This window comes from Polyodon spathula, chromosome 1, assembly GCF_017654505.1.
Source record: "Polyodon spathula isolate WHYD16114869_AA chromosome 1, ASM1765450v1, whole genome shotgun sequence".
Classification (NCBI taxonomy): Eukaryota; Metazoa; Chordata; class Actinopteri; order Acipenseriformes; family Polyodontidae; genus Polyodon; species Polyodon spathula.
Window position 1 is genome coordinate 74,959,112 of NC_054534.1, and position 19,991 is coordinate 74,979,102.

At 39.8% G+C, this 19,991-nt stretch overlaps 1 protein-coding gene across 1 annotated transcript in view; it reads right to left on the reverse strand.

Moving 5' to 3' along the window:
- Positions 1–17,044: 17,044 nt before the first annotated feature.
- The window catches only part of LOC121322270 (nuclear factor 1 B-type), a 133,134-nt gene continuing 130,187 nt past the window's right edge, over positions 17,045–19,991 (reverse strand). Inside the window, exon 11 of the mRNA XM_041262069.1 lies at positions 17,045–17,110. Within this exon, the coding sequence (XP_041118003.1) occupies positions 17,081–17,110 (30 nt within the window). The 3' untranslated portion in view covers positions 17,045–17,080. The remainder of the gene's footprint in view (positions 17,111–19,991) is intronic.

Sequence of the window (19,991 nt, forward strand, 5' to 3'; positions counted from 1 at the left end):
CGGGTTTGTTTTGATTATTTTTGATCGGTATATGTCAAACAAGCTGTTTAAATTCTGTAGTCTATCAAACTGTAATCCGTGATTGCTGGAAATCACTCCAGTGATGTCACTGGTTGGAGAAGGCAGTGGGAGAAGTATGTGATGTGTGTGAAGTAAGTGATTTCTTGAATGCAAATTGTTTGAAAAATGGCACATTTTAACATGAGATTCAGAGCTTTGTAATTGTGACTTACTGATGATGATTTTGTACATTTGTACATGTTGTACATTATAACAAAGTAAGTTATATATGATTTATATTTAGCTTTTACATGAGTTCTCCAGTTTCCAAATGTTCTTGACATCAGTGACCTGGGGCCGGTTGTACTATGGAATAAAAACAAAAACAAAAACAAAAAAAAACAGGAGTGGACCCCGGCTCATTTTAAGCCAGACTATGAAAAGGTGTTTGTGTACAAAGCAGTTTTTTTTTTTTGTTTTTGTTTTTAACAGAGCTTTGAACAGCACTTGCAGTAACTAGGGAGAATGAATAGTGTATGCATTCATATGTACGGTGCGTTAGGCTTCCACATACCGAGTGGCACTATAAACATTCAAAGGTGGACAAGAGGTGGCTTTGGCAGTGCCGTTTCGTGAGAAAGAAACTATACCCACATGGAAAAAATGATAACACATTTATAATAATAGATAAAATATTAATAATAACATGTTAACAACATATCATTTAATTTAAAAACATTAAAGCTGTTATCTGTATTTTTAATACCTATGAAGGGGGATTATTATTATAATAATAACAATAATGTAATGAGTGCGAGAATTATGAAACACATAAATACAAACACAGGCTACCTGTTGGTGACAGGTCGTGTAACAGAGTCAGCTCGGGTGTCTGTGTAAAAAACAGCAGGGCAATATACGTCTCTATCCAGGCACACAATTTTTAAACTGACATTTTGCGTGATGCAAAGTGGTCCTTGGCCGGACAATTTTTCAGGAATTCTGTGCTGTATGCGAGGAATTTCAAAACAACAAACACGTTCCTCACAGGTTACTGTGCAATTACATCGGCTGCATCAGAAACTGTGTGCTGTCAGGATCCAGATCTCTCACTATCTGGATCAGATACCCAGGAATCTGAATCCTTTCAGTTTCAATAGGGCCTATTTGGCCCTCTATGATTGGCTCAAATTCATACGGCACTGGAACGTGCCGTTGGGTCAGAACTAATAACTGCAGTCGCGGTCATCTACCACATGTAGAGCCTGCATCGACGGGCTCTATCGCTTAATTAGAGAAGGTCAACTACCAATATAATGCCCAATACTCAGGGGATAGAAAATCAGTTAACTGTACCTTTATTGTTGTTTGAAATTGTAAAATTACATATTGAGCTCCCTTTTCAATGTTTGGCTCTTCCTCTGTTTTGTTTTTATGAGTCATCTACCATGTGGTAGTGCTGAGGAATGAATCTTCCAGATTGGTACTAAATGTATCTAATGTGTAATAAAATTGGGATTCCAAAAGTATTGGGATTAATTGGATCTCGACTTGCTGCAGATCACAAATATGTACTTTCAAGTAATGTGGCAATGAACTTTTCTCCTATCTGATGTAGTGTAATCTGTATAAATGTTACCAGGCCTGTAAAACATTCCCATAACTTTTAGAAATAGTGGTGGTCTGAGAACAATGTGCTCTTCCTCTAAAACACTAACAAACTTCGTTAAGGAAGAGCCAGAATACTTTTTTTGCAAATGAGGTTCCTAGTGACTTTTCCAAGGATTTAAAATTCACCTTGTTATTATTTTTCACCCTTTGACAATTATAGAGTTCATATTGATGGCCTGGCTGATTTACATGAACTTTGGCAAAGCGCAAGCTTTCTTGTTTCAGTAAAAGACTTTCTATCCAGAATGAAGTCCAATGGCATAGCTAAGGGGGTGGTTTTAGGGGTATGAACCCCCTCCCAAAATTCATTATTCAACGAAGTGGTAGAGAAAAAAATAGAAGTCACCTGCAACACTGTAAACCCCCATCACAAGCAATGTAAGCTCTGACCCGTGAGCTCTTTGCTTCCGTGCCCGCCTAAGCACACTTAAAAAAAATAAAAAAGAAGAAATCAGTCAAACACACATTGTGATTGGTCAGTCCTGTCATTCTTTTTACACCAGATTCAGCCTTCGACTCCTTTGATTGGACAACTCGTGCACATACTGTTCAAACCGACGTGCGATGAGACATCAAAGATTAATATAGAAATTATGGCCTCAGCTTTATTTCAGGAAAAAGAAAAAAAATACTCAAAAATCATTGATTTTTTTTTTCATTTGTTCTACTGCATTTAAACCAGTGTTTTTCAACCTTTTCATCTCAAGTACCAGTGTTTCCAGCAGGGACCACCAGGTGTACCAGTAACAATATGCAATCTAAAGCCTGATTCAAATGGGACTAAAAATCACCACGTAGGTGACCTGCTCCCACAAAATCAGCCAAATATGACCACATGACAAAACATTTGTTATATAGTACTAATAGTACAGATTCAACTCTTTCAAATGACACCAAATTCATTTAAACATCTTTAAAAATGACAAAGTTACAACATTTTAAAGTATTGCATAAGACAAATCCTAATTCTGAGAAATCTATGAATAAAGTAAATCAACAATCTTCAGCTATGTACATTTGCTGTGTCCTTAGCAACAAATATTCAGGTTTATGCTAGACACTGAAAATTTGGCAGGCTTTAAGAGATTGGTCTCATCTAATACTTTAATCTGGAAAGTGAGACACTTCTGTATTTTTATTTTATTACCTTGCAACCTACAGGCCCTTTAAAAAAGTTGAGAATAGGATTCAAAGGGATTTTGTCAGGGCAGCTATTTGGCTGTTGGTGCAAGTGTGATATGGCTTGCTCATTAAGTATCTCACATGGGTCTTATTCACAAAGCAGTTGTGTTTCAGAATATAGGTTACCCAATATTTTAGTGAGCAAGCCATGTCAGGGGGTAAATAATCAGACGATAAATGCATGCGGGGCTAGATAATATTATTATTATTATTATTATTATTATTATTATTATTATTATTATTATTATTATTTATTATTATTATTATTATTATTATTATTAGTAGTATTAGTAGTAGTAGTAGTAGTAGTAGTAGTAGTATTATTTTGCTTCTTGTTAAACAGTTAACTAAAACTAAAACAACAAGTTACTTTAAAAAAAATTGAAATGAATAATATAAGAAGCCTACATAATATATTCCAGAAGCCTACTTTTAGGTTTTTTTTTTTTTTTTTTTTTCTAAATTAAGATTGAGTGGAGCGTTTCCCTCACTTCATCTGTGTTTACAACCTCTCCCTTGGTTTCACTCCCTTCATTACATTTTCTTCCTCTGTTGAATCACTCATCTGACCCCAGATAAGTCAGTAACGGTGTTCTCAGAATCACAATTTTGGATACAAAATAATCCTCAATCATATTCAGAGAATGTCACTTTCCAATTCCTGCAGCTTCAGATAAATTTAACTTTCCAAGATTTAAGCTAATTGCTACAACTTCACTCTCCAGATTTGACATTATCATTTAATGTGAAGAAACAGGATTATTTTAACTGTAAATGAATATTTCACATTAAATAACAACTGTGTAAGTTGCCCTGGGTAAGGGCGTCAGCTAAGAAATAAAAAATAATTATAGCTCTGTAGCTAGCTAATGGTATAATAATAATAACAACACATTGAAAGCAAACATATGATTGCAAGAATATTCTCATTTAACATAGCCTAATCTCTGTAAATGATTATTAATAATAATACAAATAAAAACCTATCAAAATAAAAAGTATAAAAACTACCCCGAATAGAATTCTTCAGTGCTTTTCAACTTCAAGCGAGTCTGTCAGAAGGCTGAAAGTGCAAACGTCAGAAGGGTGTGCTTAACCAATCAGAGGCTGCCATTCAGTCACATGGTAGCAACACGCTTCAAGTTACCTTTGCAACAAGATATTAAAAACGCCATCTGGTCGGCGGATAATGTGAAAATGTGAAAGAGCAGACTTTCAGCTTTCAAGGGATGTATAAATTGAGGTGGTATGCAGCTTTAAATGAATGCCTGCTTCACTTTAAATGAGGCATAATTAAAAGGGCTCTCCCACAGATGGTACAGTTATTTAAACCTGGTTCACTGTTTACAAATCATGCACAAAAGCGCTCTCTCTGGCCACAACATCAAATTTAATTTTTAATTTACCGACTTTCGTTGATAAAAAGTAGTCTATGGAGGCTACTAGACATCCTCTGCTTTTTACCAACTCTGAGGACACCTGGGGCTATATTTATCAATAGCTGAAATTTGACATGTATATATAATTAGCCATCCATCCATCATCAGTAACCTCTTAATCCTTTACAGGGTCACAGTGAGTCGGAGCCTAACCTGGCAGACACAGGGCACAAGGCAGGACTACACCCTGGACAGGATGCGTCCATCACAGGGCACCACACACACACACAAACAGAGGGCAATTTAGAGTGACCAATCAACCTGAACAGCGTGTCTTTGGACTATGGGAAGAAACTGGTGTACCCGGAGAAAACCCACACAGACACAGGGAGAACACGCAAACTCCACACAGATAGACCCCTAGACCGGAATCAAACCCAGGACCCTGGTGCTGTGAAGCAGCAGCGCTAAACACCACGCCACTGTGCTGCCCCATATAATTAGCCTTATATTATAATTATTATCTACATTTGTTGATAGTCCTTTCTATCGTGCATTGTGATTTGCAAAATAATATAATAAGTAGAAACAGACGTGCAACCTGTTAACACATATGAAAAACACTTGAAAATGGCTGATCTCGCCCTTTTGGAAGACCTTACTAAAGCCACATTTTGTCAAGAGTGTTTAGGGATCATTATAACTTCTTTGCACAAAGCACAGAACACTTTTTGAAAGATACTGCTTTCCCAAGGAAGTCCTATTGTAATTGTGCGATATGTTGGGACCACGGCTGCACAGACCAACCAAGCGCACATATACAAGTCCTGTCTACTCTTGGCTTTTTGACCACTAGTACCTTTCAAAGACAGATCAGAGACATAAGTGGCATTTCACAAGCTTCTAGTGCGCTGAAGCCAGTGGTTTTGGAAGCCATCATTGCCCTTTGTCCTCAGTACAATGAGTTTCCTTATACTGACGGACAGCAAATGGCAAATGACATGTAATATAGAAAAGTGTAAGATATTGCACACAGGCAATAAAATGTGCATTATAAATACCATATGGGAGATACTGACATTGAAGAAGGTATCTATGAAAAAGCTTTAGGCGTTCATGTTGACTCTAGGAGTTCATGAAATGTCTTCATCTAGACAATGTGGGGAACCTATAAAAAAAGGCCAACAAAATGCTTGGATATATAGTGAAAAGTGTTGAATTTAAATCAAGAGAAGTAATGTTAAAAATTTTCAATGCATTAGTAAGTCCTCATCTAGAATATTGTGTTCACCTCGCTACAAAAAGTATATTGCTGCTCTAGAAAGAGTGCAAAGAAGAGCGACCAGAATTATTCCAGGTTTAAAAGGCATGTCATATAGAGACAGTCTAAAATAATCTATTCATTCTTGACCAAAGAAGACTACATGCCAATTTGATTCAAGCATTCAAAGGTATTGACAATGAAGACCCAAGGGACTTTTTTGACCTGAAAAAAGAAACAAGGACCAGGGGTCACAAATGGAGATTAGACAGAGGGGCATTCAGAACAGAAAATAGGAGGCACTTTTTTACCCAGAGAATTGAGGGAGTCTGGCACCAACTCCCCAGTAATGTTCTTGAAGCTGACACCCTGGGATCCTTCAAGAAGCTATGTGATGAGATTCTGGGATCAATAAGCTACTAACAACCAAACGAGCAAGATGAGCCAAATGGCCTGCCCTTATTTGTAACCTTTCTTATGTTCTTATGCTCTTATGAAATAAAAGGGATTTAATTGTTGGGTTCCCCTATACCGTTGGTGCCATAGACTGCACCCAAATAGTAATTAAAGCACCAACGTTGAATTAATTTAATTTTGTGAACAGGAGACAGTACCACTTAATTAATGTGTAGATAATATGTGAGACCTGACTCTGTCTAGTAAATGCTGTGTCTAAATGGACAGGTGGAATCCACGATTAATTTATTCTTTAAAACAGCAGTGTGAGCATTTGCAGAGAAAACTAAATCGTGACAGACGGCTACATTTACCATTAACCATGTGCGAAAAATTTTCGTGACATTGAGATTTACTAACACATATTACTTTGAAACATATGTATGAGTGCCTTACATAAGATTGATCAATCAAAATTTAATTATGTGTGCGAACATTCTAAACTCTGTTCATACAAACAATTTAAATAATGTTTTTGAGTAGTATAGTCCCTGGTTTCCTGTGTGAATCATGCTTTAAAACCAAGACCTAAAAGTACTCGACAAGTTTGCAATAAAAAACAGGAGGATGGACTGCATAGTAATGATAAGTGTGATTGTGAGGTGAAATATCACAGTTCTTAACAGGGTGATTTTGAATTAATTGCAAGTTAGGAATGTAATTCATTTTTACCCATCTGCAAAAATCTGCATCCCCCAAACAAAATGTTGACCACTGATGAGGTCTACTGACCTTTGTAAGTCTTCCAGAACGTAATTTATACTGTCTAGTACGTTACCACTTATGAACCACTGTAACAGAAACAGAATGATGAACTTGGCAGCTGTGAATTGGAGGAGTGGTTGCACTAGTTAACCAAGAGGTCATGATTGATGGTACAAAAGGGGGCATTGTGAAGTGATTTGTTCCTTGTTAAGGTTGAATGATAAACCGGAAGGAGACCTGTATTGTAACCATGAGTGTTTTCTTTGTTTGTCGGTTCTAAAAAAAATGTTTGTTTGTTGTTATTAGACAGCTTATACAATCCGGAGCTGTCCCTAAAGGCCAGCACTAAACCCGGATAGCACCGCACCTTGTTCACAAATAACTGTATTTACACCACGAGCACTATAGTACTCACCGTGGACTTGTGCTTTGTGTTACGTGTGGGTGTTTAGGAACGTGACGGTTATTATGTCGGGACCAACCCGTGGATTAAAACAGAGCAATACACACTGCTGTATTGCCTGTTAGCATTGTTATTGTTTGGTTTATTGGATTTACAAATAAAATATCAATGCACCTGGATTATTATTTTCTGTCTGTTCATTGATCAGTGCTGCATTCCTGCACCTGCACACTGTTAACCACTTTGCCATACAGACATACCATTCAATTGCACATCTTGGAAAACCATTAGTCTTGCTAAGCTAAAAGGTGAACTTTCAACCACAGTTGTGTACACACCCAACCAAGCTGTTTAGAGTTGGCAGTCATGAAGCTATTTAGCCCAACCACTCCTATATAGGTAATCTGATTTGAGGGTAACAAATAAAATTGAGCCAGTGTTCACTTAATGTATTTATTTTGATTAAGTATTAATGCCATTCTGAATTTAAATTCCATTATATGTATTGTGCTATTTACATTTACATTAGTATATGTTGTGATGGCATTTTTCAGCATGCTATTTTGAATTGCTTCACTACACAGCTCCCACATGCGAACACACTTCCATAGATGCATGTGGCTTTTTGTTTCAGACATGTCAATAATGCCTACATTTGTTAACATAGATTGAAAAGTTGAGGAAACCAGGATCGAGTTTGTTTGGGTGAAAGAACTAATACTCTAGGGGTGGACTGGAAACAGCAGCAAGCTGCTTGGCAGGAAGCACCAACCACAATTAGAGGGTTAAAATGGGGGGCAAATAATCACCTGTCAAAAATAGTGAAATCACTGTATATGATGTTTAAGAAAATCAGGGGTTATGCAAAAGGCAGTACAAATGAAAAAAAAAAGAGCTTTGATGTGTCTTTGCATAAGGGGTAGCTGGGATAATGCCAGACCCAGCTTTCAAACTGGGCTCTGGGAATATTTTGAACAAGCTTTATATTTCAATGATGAATATATGAGATGTCAATAAATATATTTTTCCTACTCTAACATTTTGTGTAACTGAAACTTCTTTAAGATGCCATGACCTCAGAAACATATTCCATATGCAAGAACTGAAATCTTTATTATTAATCACTGGAGAGAAAAAAAAATGGGGTGGAGAACAAAAGAACGTTTAAGTAAAAAATCCCAGAGAAAAAAATGCTAATTTTGCCAAAAAGGAAATGTGATTTCATTATATATTCTATTTAGAGACAAGCATAGAGTCAAGTAGTGTTTTTTTTTTTTTTTTTTTCATTCCAATTTCATTCATGATACCAACAAATTCATATTATACGAATGCAGGTTTGGGACTGCTATAAGTACTTGTTATCATTGATAATCTGCTGTAAGTGGCAGATGCTGGTTGTGAAGTGCTTACCTCACAGTTCCCAAGCCAATAACTTCAAAAGGGGCAGACCTGTCAGACCTATTTTAGAACTGCCATATGTTCTGTGCATGGGATGGCTGTGGCAATGCTGGCAGTGGTACTGGGCCCTCCGGCGGTGGTGAAGTTAGCAGTGGCACGGGGCACTCCGTCAGTGGCACTGCTGGGGATTCTGGCTGTGGCAATGCTGGCAGCGGTGTGGGGCCCTTCAGCGGTGGCATCTGCGCTGGGCCCTCTGGCAGTGGTGAAGCTGGCAACAGTGTGGGGCACTCCAGCAAGGGTACCGGTGCAGAGGACTCCTATGGTGAGCACAGCACAGAGTGTTACTGCAGCGGCAGCACGAGTCACGGCACGGGGCACACCGTCAGCAGCAGCACAGGCCACTGTACGGGGTAGCCTGGAAGTGACAGCGCAGCCCACAACACAGGGCTTTCTGACAGCAACAGTGCAGGCCACGGTGCAGGATTCTCCGGCAGCGCCAGCGCAGGTCACAGGACGGGGCACTCCTGCCAAGGCAACACAGGCTGCAAGATGCGGCACTCCTGCAGGCCTGCTGCAGGTCGCAGGATGAGGCACTCCAGACGTGCATGCTCTGGACCCTCTGGACATGCAGGCTCTGAACCCTCTGGACACTGGACTCTCCAGATGTGCAGCCAGAAGCAGGCAGTGCCTCCATCTCTGGCACTGGAGATGGCACTGGCTCCTCTGTTCACCTCGGGGAACAGCCACTCCTCCCCTTCTTTCTCTTTGGGCAGGTGGCAACTCCTCTTCACCCTGAAGGTGGCAGCACACCACATAGTGCCCAACCTCTCCACAGACAAGGCCTTCCAAGGAGGATGTCCAAACTTATTTTAATGTGACCTCTTGTTTTATTCCATTGTATCCATTGTACTGTTTATAAATACCACCTTCCAGCAAAAATGTGGACCCCTGAGAATACAATCTACTGCATGTTTTGTGAAAGATTGCCTACTTACCTATGCACTTTCTGACTATAGATATGCATGTGAGTGCCAATACATTGACAGGTGAGCAACATTTCCACTTTCTATGATAATGGTTTATGGTTTGTTGTTTTGAATTATTATTATCTTATTGGACCATAAATGTATTTAAAAAAAGAAACCTGTAATTAATTATTATTAAATACAATGTGGGCTTCATATAGTCCCTATAAGTAGAAGTGCTTTAAAGTCAGCTGATTCTGGTCTTTTGTCCCTCCCAAAGATAAAGACAAAAAGGAAAGGAGAAAGAACTTTTAGTTACAATGCTCCCAGATTGTGAAATAAAGTATCATCTGATATTCGAGATGCTGAGTCACTTCATATTTTTAAATCAAGATTAAAAACTCACTTTTTTAGACAAGCATTTTGTAAAATAATCTAAATGTGTTCTTTCTTCTCTTTTGTATTTTTCTACTAATATTGTCACACTTATGGTAAGGATGGCAAATAAACTTTTTGAGTGCACTAACATTGTAACTAAAAAGAAAACTCTTAGAATTGAAATGACTAATATAGTACAGATATACAGTGTCAGTGTCACTGAACAAACCAAACCTCCTTCAAAGGTATTGCTTGGGGTACCAACTGGCAAACCATATTCTTTGCTTTAGAAAAGCCTCAGATTGAGATTATTGAGGTCCAGTTACCCAGTGTTCACAAGATTTGTGGGATCAACGTCATACGATTAGCTCTGTAGGCTGCTCTATTTTAACAAGAACCATCTCACTGTGAACAAAAATTGAACCTCTTGCTATCTTGTGTTATGATTTTTTTTCACCCTCCACAACAATACCTCTTTATGTCAAGAACAATTTCTTTTTTCTACAAAAGCACCCTAGAGACACAAAACAGTGAATCCTAATTTGAATTCCCAATGCAACTGATTTTATCAGCTGCAAAAAGGCCTCAGTGTTCTTACTTCTAGATTTCCCTTTTATGGAATGTGGCAGCAACATTGAAGTTATAGTTATCACCATGGCAATCTAAGACTTTAAAGGCCTCTGTGGAGGACTATGTTCTTACTGTACTCTACTCCTACAGAATGCAATGTTCAAATTCCACTTGTGATTAAACCTCAATAGGTTTGGGGAGGTCATTAATAATAAGTGATGTGGAAAATGGTATCCATATGTTCCTTAAAGGTGCTTTTGAATCTTTCATTTTTGTGGAAGAAAAAATCTTTTACATAACATGTACTGTATGTGAAAAATATCCTTGATAACCTTGCTGTTAACACTATTGTTTTTAAATTGAAAGTAATAGTAGCTAATACAATAATTCCATAAATCTTATCTGTTGTTCATTTCCATTATTTATATGTCTCAAATGTCCACTTTTGAAAGAAAGACGTTATAGTAACCATGCACAGCTGTGAGACCCAAGCATATTTCTAACTAGATGAAAATAATATTGCAGTATTAATATTGTAACAGATAGAGAAGGAATTTGAGCTGCAAATCTCCCTCCCGACTAGAAAGGGCACTGTGTAAGATGGATAGTACGCTTCCCCAGAGATGGGCTGATGATGTTAGGTGGGGACCGGAAGTCGGCTATTTTGGGGAGAGAATGTAGCTACAAGATTACTAATCAAATCCATTGTGGATAGACCATCATGCTGGGCTGACCACAGGGAGGAGTTTGGTAGCCCAAAGAGGACGTGAATATGGCCTCCTACGTTGATTGTACTAACCTGCCTGAGTGCTGTTTGCTTTGTTTTATGTGTCTGTATTACAGAGGACTAGATGCAAAGGAGCTGCTGCCACAGAGCCAGCATAAAGACCCAGAGCACTACGACCACTACACAGCACACAACACCACACCACACCACACCACAGCACTACACAGCACAGCACACCACACCACACCGCACAGCACAGCACACCACACCACACCACAGCACTGCACAGCACAGCACACCACACCACACCGCACAGCACAGCACACCACAGCACACCACACCACAGCACAGCACTGCACAGCACAGCACACCACAGCACAGCACAGCACAGCACAGCACCACACCACAGCACAGCACACCACACCACACCACAGCACAGCACACCACACCACACCACAGCACAGCACACCACAGCACTGCACCACACCACAGCACTGCACAGCACACCACACCACACCACAGCACAGCACACCACACACACACTGCACACCACAGCACACCACACACCACACCACACACACACAACACATTCGCACTGTGGTGTGGTGTGTGGTTTGTGTGCGTGTGTGGTGTCGTGTGGTGTGGTGTCGTGTCGTGTCGTGTGGTGTGTTGGTGCGTGTCGTGTCGTGTGGTGTGTGTGTGGTGTGGTGTGGTGTCACACCACAGTGTGTGGTGTCCACACCACAGCACACCACACGTGTGGTGTGTCCACAGGTGTCCTGCAACAGCACACACCACCCAGGTGTGGTGGTGTGGTGTGGTGTGTGTGTGCACAGCACACCACCACCCCACACCACAGCACAGCACACACAGCACAGCACAGCACACCACACCACACCACAGCACAGCACAGCACAGCACACCACACCACACCACAGCACTGCACAGCACACCACACCACACCACACCACAGCACAGCACACCACACCACACCACAGCACAGCACAGCACACCACCACAGCACAGCACACCACAGCACAGCACACCACAGCACAGCACAGCACAGCACACCACAGCACAGCACAGCACAGCACACCACACCACACACAGCACAGCACACCACACCACACCACAGCACAGCACACACCACACACACACACCACAGCACACACACACACCACACCACAGCACACACCACACCACACCACACACACACCGCACAGCACCACACCACACACACACAGCACACCACACACACACCCACAGCACAGCACACCACAGCACACCACACCACACCACACCACACCACACCACACCACAGCACACCACACCACACAGCACACCACACCACACCACACCACAGCACACCACACCACAGCACAGCACACCACACCACAGCACAGCACAGCACACCACACCACAGCACAGCACACCACACCACACCACACCACACCACACCACACCACACCACAGCACACCACACCACACCACAGCACAGCACAGCACACACACCACACCACACCACACCACACCACAGCACAGCACAGCACAGCACAGCACAGCACACCACACCACACCACAGCACAGCACACCACAGCACAGCACACCACAGCACAGCACACCACACCACAGCACAGCACAGCACAGCACACCACACCACACCACAGCACTGCACAACACAGCACAGCACACCACATCACAGCACAGCACTGCACAGCACAACTCAGCACCAGAACAATCAGAGTACTTTTCTCATGCACAGCTGTGGACGTTTGGAGTATTGTGGAGAACTATAGTATTGTGAATTATTGTTTGGGACTGAAACTTGCCGTGTATATTTCCCCTTTACCATTGCTGGTACAGGGGTGGATTAATATTATTTTACATTTAATTAACATGGATGTTTTGAACTGCACTTGAACTGTTTGGACATTCCTTCATCACCCACACTACTTGCCTCCTGACAAAAAATATCCTAGAATTTTATATGTTTAAGTGGGGAAATCCTGATCATTTTTTAACACTGGGCTTGAGAAGTGAATCTGCATCACTCTACAAACCAACATCAACAAGATGATTAATTTACAATTATTATCAAATTATAATATTGTATTGAATATTAACCCAATTGCAAATATTTTGGTTTGCTTGGGGGTGTTGTCGTCAATGGCGGTGCAAACTTTTTACGATGGGGGAGGGGGGGCTTCCTTGTTGTTATTTTTAGTGTTCCCACTGAGTTAATATCGAAAATAATTAAGAGACTAGTTTGTTGCAGTGGGATTTAAAAAAAAAACAACACTAACATTTCTTTTGTCTTTTTTTGTTTATGTATGGTTTACCATGAAGACGATTAAAGACGAGTTATCACGATCTGTTTTGGATTTCACCCCTGCACTCCTTCCTTCACACCATTTTGTTTAGTACCTTGATTATTAAGATAATTAAGAAGCCATACAGCATTTCATTTTCTTATTTAATAAACACTGATCTAAAATGGCAGAAACTTGAAATAACTAGCATTGTCGTTTTAATGGCAATTTTATATACATGTATAAGTAGAGATGTTTTACAGTAAATCACTTACAAAAAAATCTAGTCCAGCAAACTGAAATATTTCACAGTGAATAATGTTAGAACACAAAAGCGAGCATAGATATACAGTACCTGTATAATTACAGTTCACAGGCATTACATTTCAAACAAAAATGCGCTTTCTTTTTGCTTCAATTCATGCTGTACTGTGTCACAAGTGACCCTCAAACCCCTTCTCTCTTGTGTAAGGTATTGGTTCATTTTGAATTATTATTATTATTATTATTATTATTATTATTATTATTATTATTATTATTATTATTTATTTCTATTTATTTCAGCTTCATACTTCTCCTACTGGTCTCACTCGGCCATTGAAAGGTTTTCTCTGCTATTTCCGGAGAAAAAACGACTAGAGACCTGTGCTTTATGTCTTTTTGATGGATTGGAAAGGGAAAATTGTAATATCGAACCTGTTCCAACCAGAAAAGAATTTCCAATCTTACATGGAGCACTCTGATATCTTGGACGCGGACTGGATACTGTGTTCAAGAGACCATTGGAAGATATTATTGTAAAGTTCTGTACTAGTTTTGAAAATGTTAAAAAGCCACAAGCTGAAATATTATTGCAGTAATCTCTGTTAACCTAAATCAGAGATTCAGTGAAATTATAAAAACACTGACCTAGGAATGCGCATGCATCTAAGTTTCTTAGCAGCAGTTGCAACTTAGGACAATGGGCCTCTCGCTCTTAATTTTTATCTTGTGGGAGTATTAGAATTGTCATGGTAACATAAAATATGTTTTAGCAAGAACTCACTGACATAACAGGTGCTTTAACTCAAAGACAGGCAGGAGTTTTATTCTTATCTGTAAAAGTACTAGGATTCTCATGGTACCAGAAAAATATGTTTTAACAACCGAGGAGAAACTTCATGAAAGGACAGGCGTTCTAACTTATGGGCCCCTCACTTTTATAATGTTTACTGTAAACAAGTCAGAGGAAAGCTATGGTAAAGGAACATATATCATTAGTTTTAAAGAAAACCTCATATTTCCTATTTTAGAAATGTGGGAACCTAGTACCAACAAGTAAATTATTCATTTCTAGAGATAAAGGCTGTCAAACAAATCAAATGTTTATGCTTAATTAAGTCTTCTGACGCACAAAGGAAGAGAAAAAATCCTATCAATATGGGAGCAAAATTACAGTTACTTATCAAACCAGTTTGGTAACATAGCCTGTCTGGTCCATCTTTCGAAGACCTCTTTGAGAAACTGACTGCTGGTGTTGTATTCATAGCCTCTGGTTTGGACAACTGTCCTTTCTTTGTTCTATTTTATAGTTTGAGACATACTTCTCTACAAAGGGTAAGCATAATCTTGAATCTCACCTATATTTAAGCATTATGCTATAGGATAGGATTATTATTAGATTTACAGATGTTGTTATATTGTATGCATTAGTGTAAATGGGTGCCTTAGACTGCCTGAGGTGCATAATGTAATCATATGTTAGTTTGCAAAGACACCAGACTGCCTGGACTGTCTATAAGCTAGGATTCAAAGTAGATCTGCCATCACTCGACACATTTAAGCATCTAATAAACCGAAGGAGTAAATATGTATATTCTGATTTTTTAAACTTTGAATAAACAAGTCTGTGTGATTACTCTTGATAAACTGTTGTCTGGGTATTGTGAAAATCTGTAAGCCAGTACACGAGCAAAGTGCTATAAGAGTTCATGCAATCGATTTGTCCTCCTCTTTGTCTCCCCTTATCCTATTAGAAAATTAAAGAAGTGCTCGAAGATGACCACTGTACTGAACACATGTGAGTGTTCCCTAGCAACACTCACTTGTGTGCTGACTGTATTGAGGTGTTTTGTGTGACGTCATCACGGCACGGCCATACTGGCTGTCAAAAAGCCAGACAGGAGGGCAAAGTGGATTTCTGCGAGCAGGGCAGCAAAAATTAATCATCATAACCCAAAGTCAAAGAAGACAGGCTGGACCAACTCAGCACAGACGTTTGCGTAGATTAAAAGTAATCTCAGATTTACAGTTGATATACAGATATACCTCTTACGTGCCATATAGAGACTCAAAGATGGGAGTATGGAAACAGGACAATTTACTGCACAAAGGAATATCCACCATAAACTGTCAGCAGGGCATCAGATGATTCTAAAGGGTTAGGGTCAGGGATCGGTTTAGGGTTAGGTTTTTTTCCCCACCCCAACTAATTCCAATCTCAAGCCTCCCCAAACAAACCCAGTCCCGTGCACTACAACCTCTCCACGTCTCGAGCCCGGGAGGTGAACTGACACCTTCTCGACCTTTTTACGGGACCTTAGTAGACTACGGGACTACTGTCAAAGAACGCCTACAAGGAAAGACTACGACGGTCAAAAGTTTCGTTCCTGCGAACATTGTGTACGTCCAGGGTCTCCCACTCCCAGCCTCGGTGTTAACACTGCAGGCAGCCCTCTCTAAGCTGCACCAAAGTAAATACTACGTATAAATTACTATTATTATTATTATTATTATTGTCAATAGCAATGTCACAAGTGACCAAGATTAGTTTGAAAATAAATGCTTTTTCTGTTACACAAATGTTGTATTTCACTATTATTATTATTATTATTATTATTATTTATTATTATTATTAATGATTAGTTCTATAAAATTGTCAATTTTTTACAAGTTACCAACAATTTGTTTATTATGCTATTTTCTATTATTATTATTATTATTATTATTATTATTAGCGGTCGACTTGAATGTGTACATGATTGATTTATTTTCATTGTACTAACTAAATAACTTGGTTTTAACGGTGCCTGTGAGTCCTGGGGCTGCAGCGCATAGATGAATGGATGTCCACAGGTTCGGCAGCCTAAGGAACTGCCTCACTCGGACGTCCTATCTAAAAGGGCACAGAGTCCAAGCCGACTCGGATTCCTTGACGGAGTTAAGAATAGACCAATATCCATAACCTGCTCCTAATGATCATCTTCTTACATATTATGTAGACCAATATCCATTAACCTGCTGCTAATGAGTCATCTTGTTACATATATTATGCATAGTAAAGTGTATTAACTTGCTGTGAACAGTTGTTTAAACTACCTGAATTGTAGACATTAAGTCCATGTAATAAGGGTATGCTAATGTGTGTGTGTATATATATATATATATATATATATATATATATATATATATACACACACACATACATTAATGTGTTAGTATACAAGCGACTAGTTTAGTCACTTATGAGTAGTTTGGTGTGCATGTAGATATATATGAACTATACAAAACTATATAATTCATTTTGTATAGTTCATTGATAGTTGCTATAGGGTTGTTTTATGTGTGTGAGCTCTGTAATAAAGTTAACTGAGATTTTACTTACCTGGTCTGTGTTTCTTAGTTGTTCTTCTGGGGGTTAGGGTAAGTAGCACAGAATCCAAAGTACCTTGGGGGAAGGGGAGACTAAAGTAAATGGTGCTAGTCATTATGATTAGTATAGTCTGATGATCAGTAGCAGTCTGTGACAGCAACCTCTAGCAAATACAACATTGACCCTTTAAACAGCAAACTGAAATCAGATATGCCACTACCCCTTCTGTTTAATAGGCAAGCTAAATCATATGCATTAATGTATTTGTATACAGTCAGGGCATTATTAAATAAACATCATCATCATAATAATAATAATAATAATACATTTAGAAACATTTTACACAAATACATTTATGCAATACAATTTCATGATGAGAGAACCCTCACATTATAATTACTTTAAATTGACCTAGTCTGATTCTTAAGCTTTACCCAGGAGTTACTTGGTCTTTTGTCCAGGCAAATTAGTGTTAGTCTAATTCAATTGATTACATGGGAAGCTGGAAAAATGCTGATTGTGGACGGCGCCACCCTATTAACCTGTTTTCTTCACCTGGCATTCAGGATTTTGCAAGACTGGCACACCGTGGCACTTTATGCAAAAACTACTCATAGCATATCTTTGCCATGATTTTATACATGCAGTTACAGTACATGCACAGCCTTTGTTACTGGCAAACAAAGGTAATTATCATGATACTTATTTGCTGGCAATCTGATGAACTAATCTCCCAACCTTTAACACAGAAACGTGGACACCTTTGAGAGCAAGTTACCTTGATATCAGTAAAGCAGCTCCTTGTTCCAGCAATTCAGACACTAATGTCAAAACTAGAAACCAGAGCCATTAAACACCAATATTAGGTAGAGTGCAAACCTTTTTGAATGTGTACCATTTTGTGCAAGTTTAACAAATAATGGTGCATATTTTAAGTTTTTTGTTTTTGTTTTAGTGTCTGTTTATGTTACAGCATAATTACTATTTTAATGTGATAATTGTGATCATTTATCCTGGTTTTGGTTTCTGGTTAGGTCTCTGCTGGTTTTGCATCAAATCACGAGAAGCATACATTACTGCAAACTTATTTTATTAGATAACCTGTAAATTAAAAAAAAACGTGAAATACATTCAAATAATGTTTAGTATAAGTGTGCAGCAGTTCAAGTTCAGGTACACACTGTGTTTTAAGTAAGAGGCTGTTGTATGACAGAAGAGCTGTGAGTGCAGGTGCACATTAACAATAAGGAAGAACCTTGTTCAGTAACCGGACAGGTGACTTTGTGTATTACAATGAGTATCTAGTATCAATGAAAAAGTTAAAAAAAAAAAAAAAAATTAAAAAAAAGGAAGATATTTATATATTTTATGGAAGAGAAGTTGGTCAAAACCATTTGAAAAATAAAGTACTTAGTGGAGAAAAAAATGTTGATTTTAATATTTAACCTAATTTTGACTACTGAATATTTTAATTAGACTCAATTTCATCGACCAGTCCAGGATTTGGGAGGAAATGTCCTGACAGGAATCGTCAAACATATCTATCGTGCAAACGCTGCAATGTTTAATTTTGCAGCAGTCCCTTCATTCCATTCACTCCATTACCAAATGTTTCTCGTTCCAGTAACTCTCATCTCAAAAATCCACAATGTAGGAACATATAATGTAGCCATATTGTTATTTCTTCTTGAATTGCATAATCAAATTCAGGACTGTGACAACTTACTTGTGCAAAAACCAGTGACGCATATCCAATGCGCCATCAAGAGCATCAATGCCATGGAGCGCAGCCAAATGCGAGAGCATATCACGCACATCAGGATTTCAGAAAAAGAATATACATTGTTCACAGTTGGTAATGTATCATAGAATGTTAGCATAACATTCATACTTTACAAACTTAGTCTTTCCAAATGCTGCAGCACACCCCAAAAACAATAAAACCCCCTAACTCCTTCCTTCACTTGTTGACCCCACTCTCACTTTATAAGGTCCTCACTCTCTCCTAGCTTCAATCCTCTCAGTCTCTCACAGGCCTGCTCGGTTGCGTAAGCATTTGAATCTTCCACTCTCTCTGACTCACACTCTCAAGTGCAGATGGTACTCATACCCCCCTGTTGCTCCTGTCCAATCTATCTAGACTGACCAACCAGATCCATCCCTCGCTCCTTTCCCCATTCTCAGTGGAGTGGTGGCACCCTTACAATACATGCAACATGTACGTAGGACAAGACATACAAGTGGCGCGTGTGACCGGCCCTGGGGTCCCTTCTGGGCAATGACCGCAGTAGAAGGACTGGCGGAGCCACCTCAGGATCTTTGTCACTCCAAAATGGCCGTGCCTGGGGTCCCATGATGGGCATTAAGCACCTCCTGGCGCATTGCCCCAGGGAGAACCACCTGCCACCTCACCTCCCCCATTGTGGGCTCCATCCACTGCCGCTGAAGGACTCTGTCAGGCAGGGCAAGCCAGGTTCACTGGGCCCATGGCCCCTGAGTGGCTGTGGAAAGAGGGGCCACCTGTGGGAGTCAGGTCACTTCTGGTGGTCGGGCGTGGCTGTATTGTCCCGCAGCAGCTGAGCAGCAGTTGGAAGCCCCAAGCAGGGTTGCGAGGTGTCACGGGAAGGACTGAGTTCCCCTGGGCCACGCTTGGGCTGCAGGAGGGCTGTTGAAGCCGGCTGTTTTGTACAGCGGTATCGGTGCTATGCTTTAGTGCGGGAGGTCCCAGGTTCGCGTTCCACCTCCACCTGTGAGAAACCCCTGCCTGCAGGAACCGAGATTGTTACAGTATGCAGAAATGTGGTGTTGTTGCTTATTTTGGAGGGCATTTGTCTGAGAAATTGTAGCTGTGCATTGTGTCGTGGGATTTTTGGGGGTCAAAATAATATCAACTTTGTGCATATTGGTAATTTGTGAGGAACGTTGTTGTACAAGATGGGATTGATGCAATTGCCAT